The sequence below is a fragment of the Gallus gallus genome, chromosome 4, assembly GCF_016699485.2.
Source record: "Gallus gallus isolate bGalGal1 chromosome 4, bGalGal1.mat.broiler.GRCg7b, whole genome shotgun sequence".
Classification (NCBI taxonomy): domain Eukaryota; kingdom Metazoa; phylum Chordata; class Aves; order Galliformes; family Phasianidae; genus Gallus; species Gallus gallus.
In genome coordinates, this window is record NC_052535.1 from 50,595,327 (window position 1) to 50,618,165 (window position 22,839).

The 22,839-nt window shown below is 42.6% G+C and overlaps 1 protein-coding gene and 1 non-coding gene across 11 annotated transcripts in view; both read right to left on the reverse strand.

Annotated features, from left to right (window-relative positions):
• EPHA5 (EPH receptor A5) overlaps positions 1–22,839 on the reverse strand; it is a 201,431-nt gene that overhangs the window by 37,519 nt on the left and 141,073 nt on the right. For 3 of the 10 annotated variants that reach the window (XM_040698733.2, XM_040698731.2, NM_205105.3), the window contains 4 exons: positions 18,518–18,642; positions 14,580–14,739; positions 10,489–10,591; positions 775–840 (listed from right to left, as the gene is read on the reverse strand). In XM_040698733.2, coding sequence (XP_040554667.1) covers positions 775–840; positions 10,489–10,591; positions 14,580–14,739; positions 18,518–18,642 — 454 coding nt within the window. Of the gene's footprint in view, positions 1–774; positions 841–10,488; positions 10,595–14,579; positions 14,740–18,517; positions 18,643–22,839 lie in introns of all 10 variants that reach the window. The other 7 variants (XM_015276150.4, XM_040698730.2, XM_015276142.4 and 4 more) reach the window with 3 other exon arrangements.
• On the reverse strand, positions 20,441–20,528 carry MIR1679 (microRNA 1679). The gene has a single exon (NR_035172.1). It is a non-coding gene; the product is annotated as a microRNA 1679 (primary transcript).

Sequence of the window (22,839 nt, forward strand, 5' to 3'; positions counted from 1 at the left end):
GGCACTTCAGTGATGTCAAGGAGGTATTCAACAGGGGAGATTTCGTAAGACTCCTAGCAGGCTGAGGTTACAGCTGATTCAGAGATCTAAAACACTTCTCCATCCAGGGAGCAACTCAAGCCATGTTCAGTCAAACCAAGAGAAATTAAACTCACACTTCCTTTGATGAGTTGGAAAAGAGGGGAGAGTATAAAAGATCAGAAACTGGTGAGGCAGCCTGGCAAGAGGTGGTGGCAGAACATGGCAGCATGCAGCACACACACCCAGCTCCCAGTGCCAGCAGAGATATGCCCAAAGCTGCCAGGACATATCGCTGCAAATAGCACCACGTCATCAGACCAATGACATACAGCTCGTTCCACTGACATGCACATTACATGCCGTTAAATGCCATAACCTGTACATACCCACCTGCCCTCCACCCCTTTTAGGGGACAAATACCCCACTTTTGGTGACAGAAAGCAGAATTTGATGAATTGTCCAGCACGCATGATGTTAAGCTCTGTTATGACATACAACATCTCCAGTGTGTTGTCTGGATCGATCGTGGTGCAATGTATCAGATTTTTCCTCTGGGAACCCTGCTCTTGCTGGGGAAACACTCTGCCTTGGGTCATGCTATTTCCAGTTGTTGAGATAGACAAGCTGGATGCAGAGGGCAGATGAGAAAGTGATTTCCAGTGCAGTACAAGAAAGGAAGGGAGAGGCAGACTGTGCACAGAAACATGGAGGTGGGACACAAAATAGGAGCCAGCGCAGGAAGGAACACTGACCATATTAGGCTCGGATAGGCAACAGCACGCAGAGAAGAAGCCCACCCACAGCCATGATCGCAGCAACTGAAAAGCAAACAAAAAGGCCCAGGATAAGGAATAATCCCACTGCCCTGGCAATGCCCAAACACATTAGCAACATTCCTATATGCCCTTTTCCCCTTCTATTTTAATTATTATTTGGCTCTTAACACTCCGGGCTGCAAGGATTTCATGGCATGGGCTACTGGTGATAAAAATGCCTTGGAAAGATCAGGTAGATCCCAGTCCTGCAAAACAATTAACCAGGTGCTTCCCATACCTAAGAACCACCATTAGGGTTAATGGGGTCACCCATGTGCTTAAACTTAAACCTTGGAGCAGGCAAAGTGACTATTTCCACAAGCATGTGTGCAGTATTCATACTATCACCTTTAAAATACAAGGCAGTGGATGACTGCAAGCCCTGCTTTTGCAGACCATTATGCATGTACTCACTCAGTCCTTGTGATTTTGCACGTGCATTACACATCTGCAGGAGCAGAGCCTTACAAGTTGTGTGAGAGCGTTCAGCCCACATCAAAGCGTGGTGAGCTGAAAGGCACCGTGTGCTCACAGCTCACTTTCAGAGGCTGCCAAGCCATTACCTTTATCAGAGCGTGTATTTGCCTGGCATCAGCCTGTACCTCAGCAATTGCCCTTCAGCCTCGTCAGAGAACGTGCCATGCACAGTTTTCTGTTAGCCAAACTACTGAAGTGATATATCCAAAAAAAGAACATAGGGCAGAAGAAACAACGGGAAGATCTTCAATAGCACACACAAGCACAGGCACAGCAGTGTAGACAGATACCCCAGCTAAAGTCAGATGATGATCTCTCATTATTTCTCCTAAAACCATCGTGTGTTCTCGGAAAAATAAAAATGGTGCCATTCTGAGTTTTAAAGTACACCCTACAATGCCTAAACACATTAAAATAACCTATTTAGACAAAATTAACATTCTGCAACTGCACCACCTTAAATTATGATGCAAAATAACTTCAGGCATGCAATGATTTACAGAATTATATACTGGATTATGTGCTTACTTAAATTAGAACTGGTGAAGAATGTCTCTCTAAGCTCCTTTCACATCAGCACAACAACTCGCCAACATTTTATAAGCAGCAATGTCTTTTTTTTTTAAATTTTTTCACTATAATTGACAATATTTGGTATTTTCATAATGCCCCACGTTGTGGAGTCATTAATATGGAAGAAGCTCAGCTTTCACTAAATCTCTTGATCCAGTTTAACCCTGGATGTCCAAGACTCAAAAGCCCCGAGAAGGACAAAAGGAACCAATGCTTAATTTCTTTTGTGTCGACTCTGCTGTTTTCTGGGTTGAACCTCACAAGATCCGAGTGCAGACAAGTCTCTAAAAGATCACTGCAGCTATGATGACTATAACCACTCCCCAGTTAGCTTACATTTTAGCAAGGAGTCCTTTCCCCCCCTCAGGCACTTTCTAACAGTTGCTGTCACCACATGTTCCCAGGCTGCTCAGCATGACAGTCAAGGTTTTTGAAACAACAGTTCAATTAACCTGAAAGCAATGACTTCCATACAGTTAAAAGAGCTCACTAGTTTCTGAAACAAAGAAAACTACTTAAGCACCTCATCAGAAACTGAGCTGCTCTGAAATAAAACCTGCTCCCAGCACTGAACCCAGAGTACTTCAAATCCTGCTCTCTTTAGAGGCAGAAAAAACGCTCAAGTGCAAGGGACCATATCAAGGTATGCCTTGATACAGCCTTACTCCTGCACTCCAGTCACACAGTGCTGAGCTGTGTCACTTTGGGTCAAAATACTCAAAAGTATAACACGAGGGAAAATCTAAAGCTATTAGAAACAAACTAAATTGGTTCAGTGAACAAAATTCACTTTCCAGTCCCAGGAGCGCTTGCAGAGGTAAGTCAATGGAGTACTTAAACCTGACGGCATGAAGTATTCATTACTGCTCACGTTAAAAGGACATCTTGATTTGATCAAAGATAAAGATATGAAAATTCTGAGGGCAACAGAACTGCACATTAAACTCCAGCAAACCCCTCATGCACCATGCCCTGACGGTCACCGCAGGAGGAGAAGTTTCCTGGTCTCCTCGCACCTTGTAGGGATTTTTTTTAGTTTAGAAACTAAAGATTTGAAAGTAAGTGTTTTCCAGACAAGATCAAATGCTGTTTCAAGGTAAGAGATCACCATGCAGTGACATGTCTGGACTTCTTCAAGGTTTTAACATCTTTAACCAGCAAGCAGACCTTTACTGGGAAGCGATCGGACTCGAGGACCTCAAAACTACCTGTGCACACACACAGTCTCCTCCAGCCTTACTGGAACCAACCAGCAAACCACAAGGAGAGCTTGTGGGGGGCTGTTCCTCAGCTCCAGCAGATGGTTGGGGTCCCTCAGATTTGCTGAAGGTAAACAGAAGATGCTTCTGCATAACAAGGAACGTTATTGAGAGAACACCTGCAGAGTTAAAACCCCTTCTCTGTGATAGAACGCAGCAGTGTTTACAGGTGCCAGTCTGGCTTTGAATGCTTGGAGCTTTGCTTCCTGGGGAATAGCTGCAGATGGTCAGAGACCAGGCTGAGAAAGCTGGGTCTGCAGCACGGCCTCTTAGATCACTGCTGGGAGAGCTGGGCCTGCCAGCATGGCCCAGCTTCTTGGCTCGACCCAACTACCATTTTCAGCGCTTGGACAGGCTAAGCTAACAGTTCTCCAGCTCCAGCAAAGGTGACCCCACTCATGCTCATGTGGTTTGCAAGCCCAAGTGTCCAGAGAGTGAACTTTTAATAAACTTGTGCTAGGAGTACTGAACACCCCTGGCACTGTTTCAAACCCTGAACTATATGTTTTGTTAATGAAATATGCAAGATAGGCCCTAACAACTGTGCCTTCAATCAATGTAATTAATTTACCACAGGTCTGCAGATGACCCAGACAGCATTTGGAATTAAACTAGATCTCTAGTAGTGAGATGCATCTCAGCGAGACTGCCGTACAGAGCTGAGGCTTATAAAAGTTATAAGTTGAAGACCTGGAGTCGTGATAAATGAAAGCCTCATCCGCTGCTTTTAATAAGTTGCTCTAATGGGATGTTCTTTAGAGGCTTGTGATTAGAAACCACAATATTTGAGGATTTCTGGGAAGATTTTTCTAATCCTTCCTGCAGCCTTGAGCAATGCCTGTGATTGCTCCCTGCATCTCCGGGTCAGAACACCAGCTCTGCACCGAGCACTTCCAGACTCAACGTGCTTGTTTCAGTCACCAGAGAAACACCAATACTCACTGCCAACTGCAGGTAATATATTTATACTTAGCCCAGACCTATATAATGTTTAAGGAGTCACCTCTTTTTCCTACTGAACTATGTCTACTTCACATGTTAAGGCATGTCTCTTAGTGACAGACAATAACTGAGAATGCAGAAGCCCAAGCAGGCAATATATACATGTACACTATGGGAAAAGAAAGCAACACTTCCAGGGAAAGGAAGCACACTTGGAAACATCCCTTGCATTACACTCTGAAGCCACGGAAAGTGCAGATAACCTTTTCTGCAGATAAGAGGCAAAGTGCTGCAACATGGTGTGCCTCTAGGAGAGATCACACTTCCTACATCTAGTGTCCAAAGGAGAATGGAATATTCACATATTCAGAGGAGCAGCGGGACAACAGCCTGATTTTCTTCCTCATCCTCTACCCACTCCACAGCCAAGAGAGATGCTGTAAAACTCTACTTCAAAACATGCACATACGGGGCTTTCATCAGCGCTTGGCAGCAACTTGGAGCTGCTACCACTGAAGTCAAACTGCATTTTCAGCTTGAAAGGCATCCCAGCTCTCTTGCCCGAGTGGACAAAGGACTTCCACAGTGCCATCAAATGCATCATCTGGATGACGAGCTTTTGCTGTACTATCCCACATTTCCCTGATCAGACAGAGCTCATGCCAATCAGTTTTCTGTTTGCGGTGGTTCTTCTGTCCATTCCCTCAGCTATTACTGCAATAATTCATACATTTTTGGAGCTTAATTACTGACGAAGCCAGGCTTATCTGAAAGCAGATTAGCCTGGGTCCTTAAGTCCTTCTCTAAACTGCAGCTACTTAGACTGGCTTGCTGTGTGTTTGTACAGAAGTACTAAGCCCACAGGTGTTCAGAAGGAAAAAGAAATAAGGTACTGGAGCATGCAAAATGGCCAAACTGATCTAGGGAGCCTAGAGGCAAGACATTAAATGTAAGGACTACAGGCAGCAAATTTCCACACCAGCTCTGAGGTGGCATCAACCTGTGGAGAAAGGGAAGGACCGGAGTGCTTCTATTTTGGAGAGGGATCCTGAGTAACAATGCTGCTAACACTTCTCTCCTGCAAAAGGTAGAAAGAAAGAGCAAAGAGGCTCTTAATGTGATGGGGACAGTAAGAACACTGACCCAAAAGCAGGTGGCACTACACCCTGCCTCCTCTTGGAGCAATAGTTTCTCTGGCAAAATCCTTCCTGTTGCCAGATGGATTACAGGGGATATTTGGCAACAGGCACTATCAATAAAATGGCTACAAATCATGGGAGACAATGTCCTGTAGGAAGAAGGAAGAATAGGCAGGAATGTAGAGATAAAAATCCTCTTTAAAGTCACAACTAACAAAAACTGTGACTCATGCCGGAAAAATTCTCTCGATGAAAAATGCTATGTATGACCTGTCTCCTGTTTCCTATGGAAATATTGAAGAAGTGAACTATTTTAAGCCCTGACACATCTTGGAAAAAGATGTGGTGGGTCAGGAGGGGGCTGTAGAAAAATTCATTTTGACCTTCCACATCACAGAAGGCTGCACATGCTGGCTTGGGACCTGGGATATACACCACAGTCCTCTCAACCTCTCTACTATATGAAAGTCACTTTTTAACAAGATGCACATATTTGTGTCCAGAAACTAGCCCTCTGCCACCACAGGGGCTGATATTTAAAAGTCTAAATCAGCTAAGGTCAAGGATGGATACTCCAGTGCAGAAGCTTCTAATTGCCAATACCCAGGTGGGAAGATTTGTCTTTGCTTTGTCTTTCCAAAGCTAGTTTCTTGCCAGAAGTGTCTTTCTATGTATGCACAGCACGGGGAGAGGGGCAATTTTTGCTGCTTCAAATTTATTTTTCTTAAGTTCTATAAAAACCTCTGTCCAGTTCTTTGGGAGATCATTTTAGATTGAAAAGTCAACCATAATGGGTAGCTGGTTATAAATGCAGATGCACAGTACACTTCTTAGTTATTTTGAGCAGCTTTTGCAAACATGCTTAGCACTGACCTAATAGCACTCCCATTTTATTCTGTAAAAGCCCATTCCTTTGTTTAATGCTGCAAAGCTCTATTGCCTGGAGGACCGCAGGGAGCTGCAGTCTCTTAAGACTGACCCCAATATCCCTTCAGTTTTGTAAACAACGCCCGAGGGACAATGCAGGGAAAACTGCTCTGGAGCTGTGGGTCTCCTTCCCAGGCTAATGGAAACCTGTTTTGGCTGGGCTGTACCTCACGTCCTGTCTGGGTTTGTAGGATTTGAGGGCTGATACCACAACAACAGATGCAGCACCTTATTCCCCTTGCAATGTGTAGCACGCATCTTTGCTACTGGCATTGTCTGACAACTCAAGCAAAAGTCTAACAATTTTAGATTACTATATACTTCAATTAGGTACAACAATGCAAGTGGTAACCGATTCAAGCATTGCTAAGAAAGCAAAATTTAGCTCTCCTGTATCTGTAAAATGTATTCTCCCGTTGGGAATAACACATTCCCAAGAAAACAAAGATAATAACTCTATGTTCTTTAATTTAATGCTTGTTTCTGGTTTAATAATAGATTTTCAATCCACTTTTCTTTTTTTGCCCAGACAAGTACAGTCTGATTTAGTGAATCTCTTTGATTTGTAACCCTGATTGTTATATAATTAATATGCCCTTGATGCACAGAGCAGGAGACTTCAACGGTTCCCAGCTATTTTGCTTAGCGGTATTTATGACCTTGGTCAGAGGACGCATTATTTACAGGAAGCGTTTTCTTGAGCATCTGCAAGTACATCAGCTCAGAAATGCAGCTTAATTGTTTAGGGCAAAGCGCATTCATTTTCAAATTCCCAGGAACCTCCAGCTTCAGAAACAAAGCTCATTTCCACAGATGGACGCTGGCTTGTGGAAATGCCACTGTGACTAACGTTCAGCTGACCTTTGGTTTAGGGCCAGCAGCCAACGGGAAATGCCAAGCTGTTATTTACATTTGTTCAAAAGAAGCGAGAAGCTGTAGAGATATTTGAAAGCAAAAAGGGAAGAGGTGTGGAAACTTGTGCCTCCAGGGCCCCAGCAGAAAATAAAAAGCCTGTGGAGCCAGCAAACTCCTGAGGCCTACTGCTAGGAAATTACTTTCTGAACTGTGAGCATGAGGAGGGCTGCTCTCAAGTCCCTGCACTCTTCTGCCAGTTCCCCCAAGTGCTCTAAGTGCCCTGCCTCCTGAGATGCTTGCTTTTGCCCAGAACGTGGGAGGGCTAGCACAAAGAGATATACCATAAAGCATATTAGAGAGCAATATCCTAATTCTGATGTGCCTAGGAACTCCTACGGTGCCTGGGAACAGCATGGAGCCAGAGATGAGGTGTTCATTTGCAGCAGTGGCCGGGCTATGTCCTCACTGCGGCAGACTGAGAGGTTTCTCTTGTAGCTTAGCTGTTGGACAGTACCTGCCCTCCCACATTATGCAGAGAGGAGAAAGTGCTTGGACTCTTCACAGCTTGCTCAGCATGGAAAGCAGTGTGATATGAGCTGGAGCAAATCCTGGAGTTCAAAATGTCTGTTTTTCTAAAAGTAATTATAAGAAAGAAATAGAAAAGAAAATTTAACTCCCTAGTACTAAATGCTGGAACATATAACCTCTCTAAAGATAGAGGAAAGTCTTCCAGAAACAGAAACAGGTTAACAGCTTCAGAAAGGGATTATCCTATGACTTGGAATGCATTTATCATCCCTGCAATGTCACAGCATGAGAGTCACTCCATGAATTGTCTTGAAACTGTATCCAAGGCAAAGCTGCATGACTGACACATTTCATTGGCATTTCTGCTTCTTTCAAACAGGAGCAAATTTTTTGTTTTGCTTTAATTTCAAATTGGCTGTCAGCTTTCTGGGGTTTATTTTTCTGTTTTGAAGAGTTACTCCGCACAGTAGACAGGCTTTAAAATACACAAGAACTCAAAGCGGCCAAGAACTGCAGTGTTGAAACTAATTTTCTAATGATAGACCAAACTTTCGCACTGGAGGCTCCTCTACCACCTCCGGCAGAAGGATTAAAAATCTGAAAATGGACATAGTTCCTCTTTTGTTCCCTGGAGACAGTACAACCCATGGAGATGTAGTACCTGTAGGTCTGCAACAGCAGTCTCAGGCCCAGGCCCATGTCAAAGTGGGATGGCAGCTGTTCCAAATTAAAGTTTATCTTCCTTAACCATTTATTCATCGGGCTCGGTCCCAGGCAGGCCTACAAGCCTGCTTTGGTTGGTTCTCCACCCAGATAGCAGAGAGAATGAATGTAAACCAGCAAACTCCTCCAGTCCCTACACTTGCCCCTTCTACACTCAGCGTGGTACCACGGAGAAGCTCCCAGGAGCCTACAGCTGCCTGGAGTTTCATGCAGATTGGTGAGAGTACAGGACAGGAAGATTAAGGCAGCAGAAGAGGAGGGGATAAAACTCCAGCCACAGCAGTCAAGGGCTTTACAAATATATTGAGGGATAAAGAGCCAAGAGGAAGCACATCCTGGAAAGCCCACCAGGGCAAAGGACAGAAGGCCATAGCTAACTAAAATTGCTGACAAATGGCTCAGTTGTGCAACTGCTTGCTCAGATCTGAGCGGGGTAGGAACAAAAAAGGCCAAGTGCGAGTGCACGTCCTCAACAAAGGGATCCTTACCATGTCCAATGCCTGTGCGAAGAGCCACAGCCACTAGCTGCCACAAGATACAGCTACGAAGGAACGTGTGTCCCTCCACCTGAGATTCATGCCTAAAGGCTCCTTTTTGCAGATGCAAATGCTACATCCACAGCTTTTCTGCAGTCACACAAATGTCCCTCCTGTCTGTGTTGATAAAAACATGCATTGAGGCTGACAGAGGTCAAGTCCACATCCCTCTGTCTGGCTAGAACAAGGACCTGACCCAAACCCTCCAGCCTTTAAGGAGGGATTTGAACACCAGCTTACAGAGTTTGGAGTCATGTCTTTTCACCGACAGCTTTTCTGTAGCCACTAGTGTGAATGGTGTGTAACCATTTACACTCTGCCCCATGCTGCTGCTTGGTTCTCAAGCAAACCAGTGCATTTATTTTCCTATTTTTAAGCCCAACAAGTCTCTCAAAGCAGATGACAGGAGCCTGAATGGCTGAGTTGGAAGTGTTTGTCAGTTTGACCTTTAGTGGAGAGGAGTCTGGCAACCACTTACCTGTCAGGACAGGAAATAACTGTGGCTTTCTACAGATGCTGTATGACTGGGGACGAAACTGTTCAGCCTGGCTGGATTTCACTGCAGTGTGTTCACTGACAAACATTTCCAGTTCCTCTTTGAAACAAGAGCCTCAGCTGATACGTTCAGCATCAGTGCAGTTCCTCTGTCAGTATCTTTTAACTGTTAGTAACACAGTGTCTTGCAACGTATAGTCACCTTGCTAGACCCAAGCTCAAGAAAGCAAGACTGTGAGGTACTTTCTAAGCCGAAGTGTTTGTTTTGCATTGAAAACAAATTCAGCATCACCAATAGATGCTATACTGGCACGGCACCTCAGACTGCTATGCATGAATGACGCTGCACTGTTTGACTGCTGCCATTAAAATAAATGCACTATGTTTTGACAGGTACTGCACTGACTGCAAAGAATACATGTGTAGTATATGAAAAATTGCCTTGTGTGTTGGCTGCTACATAGGTTTAGTGACTCAGTACAAACCGATCCTGACATAAGCCAGATTTTCCCCCAATACCACAATTCCTTGTTCACCAACAAGTTCCATCAACTCCCATTACAGTTGTCAAAGATTGTATAGTCCAGCCTTTTATCACTTGCCTATGTTTAAGCACATGAGAAGTCTATGGGATTGTTTGACGGCTTAAAGCTGAGCAATTCCCTCCACGTGAGGATCTCTCTGCATAATTTATTAGTGCATGGGGAAAATATTAGCATCCTACACATGAAAAATGAAATCCAGACCTGACCAAACTTAGGGCATTTAGCCATTTGGATGGAATTCTTCTCTTTTTCTTCGCAAGTGTTTTCCTGAAGTCACATTTCCTCTGCGAGAAAAGCCTACTGCAAGGTCTGAGTGCAAACATATGGGCTTTAGAATATTTTACCTATTACAACAAGTTCTGCTTATTTTTAAAGTAATACGAAAACACTCCAGTGAGAATCAAATCTAATAATCAGGGCCAGTCTACACAGACATGAAAATCATTGAGAAGTGAACTACATCTGTGAGCACACGTTCGCAATTCCTGTCTGTCCAAACAGATCAATCAGCCCACCCTCATGCTGCTTTATAGCACTACTGCTTGACAGCTCTGTTCACATGCTGCTCTCGCCTAAATTGTGCTAATCAGCTGGTCAGATAAAAGTTATTACAAAAGTTGGAGAAGTGTAAATACACAGCTTCTTCTCTTACCTTCCACTGAGAAGGAAACCGATAACAACAGCCAGCAGAATAACTCCCACTGTTACAGACACAACAATTATAGGAATCTGGCTCTGGTCACTGGATGCAGCTACTGCTGAGACGAAAAACAGAAAATGGAGATTAAGGTTAAAATTATAGTCAGCACTTGCACGGGTCTTTCTTGTGAGGCTGTCAATGAGGTTTCAGTCTTACCAGTTCATTTCTTCTTTTATGGTTTGTGCTTTCCCCCTCTGCTGTCTGTTTCTACTTTGGAAGGGAAATGGGTGGAAAGGAACCAAAACACATATAAAACCAAGCCAAAACCCAAACTAAATTGCATCTCATCACTGAATTCAGAAACTAAATGCTAAAACAACTCAGCTTTTGAGAGAGCAAGCTGGAGTTCATCCTTCCCAGGTCAGCTGCATTGGAAATCACATAGATAAAAGAGAAAAACAAAATAGGCAGAGATAACATTCATGGAATATTACTGCTGCAGTTTCTAAATAGGTGATGTGAACAAGATCTGAGACAATTAGCATTATCTGTGCTTCAAGAAGCTATAAAGAATTAAACCCCAATTCCTTGTAGCATCTATATCACACAGCCAGAAGGTGCTTGCTGTAAAATAGGAATCTGCTAAGACACACACACTGCTTGGTCGTTTTATCTGCTAAGGAAAGTGTAACTGTGCCAGCCCATGCCTTGTAAAAATCCCTCCTGACAAAATGCAGGAGATGAGTCCCATGATAAATACACAAGCAGAAAGGTCAGGAAATCTGTGTTCAAGAACCAGGTTTTGCCATATGTTAACTATGTTAAGCAGGTGAGTAGATTCTTGAAGCCTGACAAATGGAAATACTAACAACACCTGTACTGTGCTTATCTGCTTAATACTGCAGGGGAAGGGCCCCACCTCTCCCTGGAGCTTTGTACACAGTTTCCCAAGCAGAAACCTAAGCCTTCTCACCTTCCTCTCTCCACCACCAGCTACTCAGCTGCACATCCCTGCTCTGGGGTACAGATCTGGCCTCCTCCCCCAAAAACCTGCTCCCAAGCACACATTTGGCTGTGGTACGGGACAAACCTCACTATAGATGCTGACAGGGCTGGGGAGTGCCTGCCCCAGCGTTAGTCCCAGATGCAATTCCAGCCACTCCAGGGAGAAGCAGAAATTGATTTCTGAGCTGCAGAAGACCTTTAACCGAATGATTGAAATAAAGGGGGTCCTTAACACAGGATTAATTTTATGGAGGCTATAAAATAACTGAATATAGCCCCATATTAATTGTTAAAAGAAAAGAAAGAAGAAAAGGTGAGGCACTGAGCATGCAACGGGTTTCAAGTAGCTCTTTATACAGGAGCTCTCCAGTGCTTGACTGCAAGTGATGTGGGCTCAGGAACAGTAAATGATTTCAGAATGACTGGCCCGATACATTAAAATTTAATGTTAACTGCTCCAAACCTGTGCCATCATCCAGAGATTTTATTAGCCTCACGAATTTATAGAAGCTCCTTAAGATGATGCTTTATTGCTTTCTTGACAAAATAATTAAAAAGAAAAACATTTAAAGGAGAACATTAAGCTATTACTCTGGAGGTCTTTTGCACAGCTCGAGGGATAGCGAAATAAGATGGACTCTGCTGTGATATATGGTAGAAGGGGTGCATGAATTTGTAAACCAATCTGGGACCTTGCTGCCATGTGAAGGAGGGGACTTGCATTACCTTGCCTCTGTGACATGATCCTGCTCCCTCCTGAGTGATCAGCTGGACTAATTCACCAATACAGCAGAAAAATAGCTTTGGGCAGCATTAGTCTGTGGCTAGGTCAGGGATGAGCTCTGTGGCATTCAGAAAGGGGGAAGCAGCAAGTGGATGCACCCAGCTGTACCTTCCACCTAAACACAAACTGCCATTGAAAACTGCAGATCTGGCTCCAATGCAGTGCTTTGCAGAACTGCACATTCAGGCAAGAGTATGTAAAACAAAGCCAAAGTTTGGAAAAATGGACAAGTCCAATTGAAGTTATAGGTTTTTTCATCCCCTCCACTTCTTAATGCTTAGATCACTCAGCTGTTAGCAATTGTTGTGATACTTCCTCCAAATGTATACAAACAAATTTACAGAAACATTGTGAACTGGAAACAAAATACGTTGCTTGGTCCAAACAATTTTGGAAGGTGAGCGGATGCTTCATTCCCCCAGCAGTCACTGGAAGGCTTTTGTTTGTGCCTGAATCAAAATTAATTGCTTGGGCTCTCCAAAACGTTCAGTTCTGAACTCCGACATCGCGCTAGGACTTCAGACTGCACTTGCTCTCAAAGCATCTGTTTCTCTGGGATGCTGGAGCACAGAAAAGCAGTGGGGAGTCTGCTCACTCTTCTGGCACTAAGGCTGACTTTGTATGGGGCTTCAGGGGAGGAAAAAAACCCACTTTTTGAGAGGTCTAAAATGTCAAATGGAGCTTCATTTGTGCAGGATACTGAGGCTTACTTTACATTTCACAATAAGCTTAGATGAATTATCGCTATTTTAGGACTAGAATTGCAAGCGATTATCTCACTGGATCAAATGTGCATGCATTTAATAAATTATTTCACAAATATTCTGGAATACTGTTAGTTGAATTACTCTAAACTAGGAACTTTCCAACTGCTATCAAAACTTTCCTAGTATAAACACAGAGTAATCTTCAGACTAACATGATTTTGTTGCTACTTATAGGACATGATTAATGCTTAACACAATAAGAAATACATTATAAATGGACCATTTTTATTGCATTACTTCTTGCATCATGATGCTATTTGCACTATATTAGTTCAAGCACTGGCTCCACAGCTGTATCTGTACATATACAGTGATTCCTTTAAACATCTATTATGGCTTCAAAGGTGGCATACACTGAAATGACAACTTGCTATCTTTTTCTCAAAGAGCTGACGAGGAATTTTAAATGAACTGGAATACCAGCAATTGAAGTATTGAAGAATTTCAATTTCTATGGAAAACAGAGAATCAATTGGCTCTTTTCCATAGGAATAAATTGAGCATTTTCACTGTAAATTTTTCTCTTGTACGCAATTAGTATAAAAGATTATTAAATGATTGTTGTACAAACTGGGGCAGGCATAAAACCTACATATTTTGGAAGTGCATCTTTGACACCTCAGCAAAAATCTGTCAGTCAGGACAAAAGGAGTTCAGCCATGCCTGAACCCATGCAAAAGAACAGCTGGACACCTGCACACAACTCTCAGCAGCTGGGCCCTCATGCTCTCAGCCCCAAATCTGCTCCAGAACACAGACCCGAGTGATCAGATATATTGAAAGAAACAATAAATAAATTCAAGCTCCACAAATTTTTAACAGGCCAAGTGACGTCCTATGCCTGCAGTGCATTTTCATTACTTCTGATCACAAGTTGAATTCCTTGCCCCAAGGCTGTGGCACTGGCAACCATTGGAAGTCATCTTTCAACTTGACAGTAACTTGCACCAAAAGATGCATATGCTGGCTAAGCTCTGCCCCTCACAGAGATGCCCCACTTCAGGAGAAGAATTTTTTCCCCAGATGTAATCAACAGATACTTAATAGAGAGCTCACTGTCCTCTGCAGATGGTCATGAAGGGTGTGGAGAAGGTTTCAGCCCCTCTCCTCCTGCCACCCTGGCCTCGTCCTCCCTTGCACTGGTGCTGCATGTTCCCCTCTGCCTACGAGGAGTACAACAGCGTGGCTGAGAGTATCGTCACCTTCTCTTACTCGCTGGCAAGCCTATAGCAGCCATTCAACACTAATATATCTCCCAAATACAGGGCTTTTCTAAGCCAGTTCTAAGCTTTTCTAAGGCATTTCTGGAACCTAACAATCTCCTGGTGCCTCAACTCCTGCCCCAACATGTGAAATGAGGAGGCAAGGACAGATGTGTTAAGCCACCCAACGTACAGTCATGGTGTTCCTGAGGCATAATAAGTCAAGGGATGAGACCAGAAAGGAGAAGAGCACAAGACCAGCAGAACTCTCTATAAAGGTATCAACTGACTCCTTGCTGGTAGCCATTTCAGGGTCATGAACTGACAGTAATTAAAAGGACTTACACACTGGGCTGGTTTCAAACTCAAATCTTCGACTGAAGCCACCGTAGCCAGCAGCTGTCCGGGCTCGGATCTGGAAGACGTACGCTGAGCCTGGTTTCAAGCCATCTGCCGTAATTGCGGTCTCTTTGGATTTGATGATGGTGTAGCTTGTCTCCTGGTCCTTTTCCCAACCCCAACAAAAAACACGAGTTCAAACACACAAATACTGACTCTCATGGAACAGACTCTTAACAACTCCCACAACAGCGTTACAGAGAATTAATTAAATATGCACTTTTAAGGATTTCTTCCCCTTGAAAAATCCCTCTGAAGGCCCTTCCTAGACTACAAAAGGAGAGATCTGTTTTTCCCTTGCCTTGCAGCTTTTATGGCCAATGACTCTAGGAAGTATGCGAGATACTTTCCACCCATAAATAACAACACATAGGACCAGAACTGGCACTGCAGTAGGGAAAGCTTTCTGTAGCTATGAATGTGCACGTCTTAAAAGGCAGTGCAGTTGGCATAGAGATGCCTGGGGCAACTGCAAGGTTCAGACTACAAACAAAAATCAGTCCCAATGCACTGGAAAGCGGAAAACAGTTCCTCTGCCCTAAAGAGGGATTTTGATTTATATCAAAAACTACTTCTCAGTAATGTAATTAGGCCTAAAAGAGAATAATATATTATACATTGTACAACTTTATGCTGGCACTTCTAGAAAACCATGAATTAGATCTTGGCCAGGAACAGCCAACTAAAACTACAGGAAGATAACTAATTTTGCAGTATTCTTCTGAAGAAATGAACTTGAAGGAAATTTGCTGAAATAAATCTTAATTTAAATCAGTTTCTAATGTGAAAGAGTTTCAGTTCTTTGATTAAAATTTCACTCAAATGCTTGGTAATTACTCTTAGAATTATTTACTGTAACACATAATCTTGACAAGAGCTCATAAATTAAGGACTACGAACTGGGTAACTGCTTTTTATTCACCATACCCTCTCAAATCAAAATTATTATGAAGTAAACAGGAGTCTGGGGCAATTTCCCACCAAGATTTCTGCATCCTTATTAGGATCTGAACTGATTGTTCTTTTTCTTTCCCACTTAACGGGCAACTTTCCACAGACGGTAACACACCCGTCTGAGGCCCTGCAAATCTCCAAACGTAGGATCACGTATTTTCTCACTGAAGCCTATAGCTAAGCAGGACTGTATTGGAGGTATTTATATCCACCTGTCCTTTTTTTCTTGTTAAGGAATGAATTCTCTTAAAGGAATGTGATCTGATGAATCTCAGTTTTCTGAAACGTTTAATATTGATCATTCTCATCCACTGGAAATGAACACTGTGAATTCACTGTTATAAAGGGCTCAAACCCAAGAGAATATAAATGACAGTAACAACAAACAAGAAGGATTAAGGATGACATCCCAAATATAACTGAATGAATAGTTAAAAAGCACTAAGTGAATATTAGTTCACATATTTGCTTGTATGTCAGCCCAATTAGATTTTCAATACACTGCTGGCTCTGCAAACATTTAAACACTTGAGCTTTCCTACGGAAGACACTAAGCTTTGCTATCAGCCTGAAACAAATAAATGAAGACAGCACAGACTCAGACTGGCTGTAGCAACCTCCCCATGAATGACTTGCACTTTAAGAACTATTTACTGAAGCTACTTGTGAATAAATTTTGGATCACAAATACAAGATTCTAAAACCCTATCATTTGTTTGAAAAGAAACAAAACAAAACAAACATATAGATGGACTTTTCCAGCCTTACTTATTTGCTCATCATTGAAGTTTAGAGTGTAATCTTCCCAGGCCACTCCAAGGTAAGGAGACAGTACACCACAACATTCATTCAAAGCCAATAAAAAAATCTGAAATTCACTAGTTCCAGTAAAACCATATCCTGACTTTCTGTGCTTTGTTAGAACCCCACCATTTTGCTACAGCACTGCTTCCAGTACCCCAAGAAACGATGTTCAACTGATTTTTTCAAAATATCATATAGAAGATAATTCAGCTGGAAGGAACCTTCAAAGATCAGGAAGTCCAACTTCCTGACCACTTCAGAGCTAACCAAAAGTTCAAGCACGTTATCGAATGCATTATCTAAATGCCTCCTGAACACTGACAGGCATGGAGTGCATCAACCACTTCACCAGAAAGCCTGTTCCAGTGTTTGATCATCCTCATGGTAAAGAAATTTTTCCTAAAGCCCAGTCTGAACATCCCTTGGTGCAGCTCTGTGCCATTTCCACGCATCCTAATGAACATGTCAGACACTCTGCTCACAGTCCCTGCACACTTCTTCTAACTTTTGCTCTGGGATCTGGTTTCACTCCTCCTCCTCAGTTTGAAAACGAAGATCATCTCTCCTTAAAGCTGCCCATGGGACTTACAACAGCTCCCCAGGAAATGCTGGGCTGGTCAGCACCTTCTTGGCCATAATTTGGACCGGTGACAAGTCCAGCTGGTTCTCCATCACTGGAGGTTTCTGGGCAGAAAGCTGGGGGCTCAACCCAATTTAAGCCACTCACACCCTTTCAAAGTTCCCTCAAATAGAAAACAAACAAACAAACAAACATTTTATCCTGATGCAGAAATTTTTTAAATCTTTCCCAGGTTTGCTTGGGCTGCTGGACGGAACCTCTCTCAGAGAGAAAGAAAGAAGAGGATGAGGAGGAAGGTGGTACAGTGCTGTTGAGTGCTGAGTGACATTACCTATGCAATAAAACTAACTAAAGATCTTCTATAAAATAGAAATCTGAGAAAAAAAAAATGAGAACTGTGACTCAATTTCATTATTTTCTACTGTTTTTTAGGGAGAAAGCCTGGTTACATATCGCTACAGGTTACATTAGGTTACATATCGCTAAGGCTACAAATCGCTTTTCAGATGAATTCTGCAAACCTGATTTTTGGAAATCTTAGTTGAGCTGCATAGTTCACAAAAAGTTACTTACAAAAAATGCATTTCATAGAATCATAGAATCCTTAGGGTCGGGAGGGACCTCTGAAGGGCAACTAGTCCAACTCCCCTGCAAAGAACAGGGACACCACAGCTAGATCAGGTTGCCCAGGGCCTTATCCAACCTCATCTTGAAAGTCTCCAGGGATGGGGCATCAACCACGTCACCAGGCAACCTGTTCCAGTGCCTCACCACCCTCACTGTAGTAGATTTTTTACTTATATCTAACCTAAATCTACCTCCTTTGAGCTTGAAGACATTTCCCCTTATTCTATCACCACAGACCCTCCTAAAAAGTCTGTCCCCTTCTTTCCTGTAGCTCCCCCTTAGATACTGGAAGACCGCCATCAGGTCACCTTGGAGCCTTCATTTGTTGGAACTTCCTTTTAAACTTCACTAATTTTTCAATAAGAAAAGATGTCACCATATGAAATGGGGGCAGAGGTGGTCAACCTTTGAAGGAAAAGTGTTTCATGTTAAACAGAGATCTAGAGTTGGAAAAAAAAAAAAAAAAAGGCAAGCTTTTAAAAGCCGTGATGTCCTTCTTCACATCAGAACAGACATAGTCTCACTTTAACCCTTCCTCCCTTCCTTATACCCTGGATACAAAACCAAGTGAGGAATTGAAATACCAAGTGCAAGGGATAGCCTGATATTTCCGAGAGGATATAGAAGCTTGATCCCCAAACCCTCCTATTTTTAACAACTGAACAGGTTCTACCTTAATGTGATAAGGCTGAGGAGGAATCTGACACAGATTTAATGTATTTATTCAAGAGAAGCGGCACACTAATGGAAAACAACACCCTCATTTCAAGTCTTCCTAATCATTTACTGCAAAATCAATGTGACATTGATTTATGCATAAAACTGCTCCATTCCTTTCCATGACTCAGATAATTATAACCAGAAGAAGAGGACAGGAAAGAGAAGGTACTTGGGATGCTCAGCAATCAGTCCATCACACCTTTTCAAAATATTTGATTTCGTATTCCAGGATGATGCCGTTGGGTCGATCTGGCTCCTGCCAGGAAAGGGAGATGCTATTTTTAGTTATCTTCCCTTTTTTCACACTACTGACTGGAGAAGGTGCTGCAAGACAGGAGAAAAACAGAACAGACAAAACCATGGTTAGTAAGACGGTCTGCCCCTTCTGAACTCAAACTCATCAGCATGTCGTCCTTAGCTACTGCAAATCAGTGAGACCTGTTTTCACTTTGGTGGTATTTGGCCATTTTTAACATCTGGGAATCATGCTGCCTACTGCCTCAATTACAGCAGTAATGATTTACCCACATGAAGGTCTCGTAATGAATGCTGAGCAACCAACTTGTGCCATTGCTGGCATTCCTGGAAAACTCTGAATTCCACTATGTGTTGATTTAGATAAACCAACAGCTGACAAAATGCAAGGAGAAACATGATTCAAAAGGATGAGCTTGCTCTGAGCAAACCAAATCAGCATGATCCCAAAAAAGCAGTGGGCTCGCACAGATTTTCAGCAGCTGAGGATCTGACCAGCATTGCCCACTTGAGCAAAATAAAATCAGGAAATAATGTTAGTGTCTTATACCTCAACCTTGTCTTTTCAAGCGTTTTTAAATTCATCAACCCCACACGTTGTCTATTCAAGCACTCTTCCAACGCGTCATGGGCCTACACTGCCACAACAGAACTACATATCGATTACACATTGCTATCCTTCAGCTGCTTTGCAGGTAAGCATTTCAGCACATACAGAACACTTTCAGTTTTGCAGGCTCCTTAACTTTGCCTTGTGCACTCATTAAAGCCGAGGCACCTTCCAGTGCCTGTTTCTGGAGGCGCTGAACAGGACAGCAGGCCATTCTGATCTTTAGAATTCAACTGCTCTCCGTAAATATCACCGAGGTGTTGCAGCTTGCACAGTGATGCTAATTCCTTGCAAATGGCAACCGTAAGTATTTAAATAGTGATCACCGAGCTGCAATCCCTGCTCACAGTTCAGAAGTTCACAGTGCACTTGGGGAAGCTGTGGAATGCAAACAGCTATACAGCTCTGCTTATTATTATAAGATGCAGCCCTGGAAGGTTATCTGCCCTTTGCAGCACACATGTGCATGGGAAACAGACTTGCTTCTTTGTTTTCAGTCTGATACTGCAGAGACTTTTCAAGTTGTGCTGTTTGGGATTTATTATTATTATTTTTTTAAACCATCCCTGCCAGCTCCATAGGTGAAAGTTGCTGTGGGAAATGCAACCACAAAACCCCAGTTACTTCATGCCAGAGATGAGGAAAATAAAGTCAAGTGGAAAAAAAAAAAAAAAAAAAAAAGGTTTGGGAAAAATTCACGGAGGAAGAAAGAGCAGCTTCCCCAGAGGAAGATCAGCCCATGCCAGGCCAAGAGTCTGTGAATCACCCTTTGGACAGGCCAGATCTCACCAAGGATTGCACAGGGACTGCGGGGACCGATGGCAAAGTCCCCTGGGGCAACACTGGGAACTGAGTGCAGAGATAAGCAGCAAAGAACACATTTAATCTTCTAGAAGTTATTTGGAAATTACTTCTCCTGAAGACTGGACTGACTGATTTTCATAATACTCCAAGAAAAAAAAGAAAAAGAAAAAAAGAAAAGAAAAGGAAAAAAAGCCCCAAACCAATTAAGTAAAATAAAGACAATAAATGAATTAAGTTTGCCAAGTCTGATCTTCAGCCAAAAAAGTAGGGGAACGGCTCCAGGCGATTATCCCTGGAAACCCTGAAGGTTAGCAGCGAGCCTTCTTGTTTTAAGCAAGTTCCTGCATCTCAGCCTCTTTTCAATCCCGGTTTTTCTCACTCCTGTTTACTAATCTCTCACTCACTTGGTTCTCAGAGGATCCTGAAAGGTGTTGGTCATTTCCATACTGTTTTCTGCTGGAGAGCTGGCATCAGCTGCATGGACATGCTAGCTTCATAGCAGTGCATATACCACTGTGCTGACAACTGCTCCACTGAGCAAGTAAAAACCACGTTGATTTGAATGATGATCATGTTATTTAGGTAAGCACCACATGGTGCTTTCATCCACAAAAGTCACCTTACCCTCAAGCTAACGTCCTCCACAATTTCCGCAAGCTAAAACCAAACCAGACTTAATCCACTAATCTGATATAGGACCTTCCAAAAATTAGTCCAGCTGTCTGAATGAGTGTTGTGCAAAAACAGCTGAGTTGTGCATACGTGTACTGTCAGATGCGTTAGCCCAGAGAAGACACAGCAAGCAATGAGCGTGTTAGATAGGATGATCTTCCCACCTCATGTAAAGGAAGCTACACGGTTTTCACACACATCGAAAGTCCCATTTTGGGCTGGGGGTACCAAATTACAGGCAATTCTACATTCAACTTCAACAGAGGACACTGAGAGCTTTCTATCATGAGCCACTTGGATGCTGTGGGTGATGGAGGCACAAGAGGACGTGGAAAAATGGGCTTGCATCCCTCCAGGTCTGTTCTCCAATGCCCCAAATACCTATAACACCTACCACAGCCTTCCATAGCTGGTGGTAGACTCCACACTCCCCTAAACACAGCTTCCACTTTAAAATGCAGTCTGCTTTGCCATAGGCCTTTGCTTTGCTAGTTAGCAGCTCCATGGACTTAAATCTCTTGCTATGTAAGTCTCAAATGTTCAGCTGTGGCTATGCAAAATATTCTACCGGGAACAGAAGGGAAGATAACGAAATGAGTAACCGAATTCTTGAAGTGAAATAGAAAAGGAGTAACTGTATCCTTTCTGAATCTCCTTCAAAAGAAGCGTTAAAGTGTAACTGTGAGATAAAGGCCAATTAAGTAAATTCAATAAATCCCAGCGGTGCTTGGATGATATGGCAACTACTCTGCATCCTCAACACAGGAAGAGTACAATGCTCTGAACCTAGGAAGGAAGGTATAAGTATTTTAGAGTTTTCTTTGTCAAACAAAACGTAATGCAATCTGGGTGAGCAGACAAAGCCTGCAATCATTCCATCTTAAAAGCCTGCAACTGGATACTGTGCTATATGATCTCAGGAAAATAAAGGGATTACTTGAAACTTGCTTTTTAAAGGTCACTGCTTCTGCAAGGGCAGCTTCCTTTTAATAGAAGGAAGGCAAGCCACAGGGTAGTTCCATTTGGAGTATAACATGTAAAAAAAAACCACGTTGATGTAAGAGCCAGGATATATTAAGCTGTAATCGCTTATGTTTTTATGCAAACAGACAGAAGTCTTGTTCAAACCTCTGCCTTGACTCTACAAAGAGTGGAGATACATAGCAATTGTTTACATCTTGCATTACAAATAATCGGCACATTTGCATCGATTTCAAAGCAAAACACTCAAAATCAAAGAGGGATATTGCATCATTTATGCTTATGTTCGCCATTCCTGAGAACAGCCATGCGTGTGATGAAAGCAAACAGAAGATGTAACTAGGTGTGAAATTGGGAATGTACATTTTGCTTTCCAGAGACCAGGATTAATCAGGAAGCAAATAAAATCACAGAACTGATTTGACATTTTTTAAAAATTCCTTTTCTAACATTTCTTAAGGAGAATAAGAAATGCAGGTCTCTGCAGAAGGTGCACCAGTAGTCACATCAGAATAACTACAGGAGATGATTTCATGAGAAATAGACCCTTTAGGACATTCTTCCTCCACAACCTTTGATAATGACATTAGCACTGAATTAGCTACCTATGCGCCAAGCTCAGTATTTACAAAATACTGTTCTGTGTCCTTATGTGTGCTTATGGGAATAAAATGTTAATTTTATTTTAAGGGAAACTAATGTTATCAGGTGAATGACCACTGCAGCAAGATAAAACAAATAATCCAGTTTCTACATCTCATGGTCTATCTAATGCTCTCTCCAGCCCAATTATTTTGCCTTGGTATTTTTCACTCTGGCAGAAACAACAGCTAATGGCTCCCCATCTCACCCTTACCTCCACAGAGAGCACGCTTTTCCATTAACTGGTGGGTAAAACCAAGCAAAACCCACTAGCTCACAGCACCCTTGCTATGCTATGGATTTTTCACGTCTGTTTTACATGCATTTGCAGTTTCTTTTAACCTGGTTACACTTCCTTACATGCAAACACTTGGGATCTAATGCTTCAGACCTCTCAATAAGCCCTGGTGTTTCTCCATCTGATGCCATGTTTCTTCTGCAGTCTGCCAGAAGATTTAAAAGTCAAATTTACACTTGTGCTTAAATCAATACCTTCATCTATCATCACAGAAACAAATATTTATGTTACCATTAATGCACATATAAGGCTGGGTTCA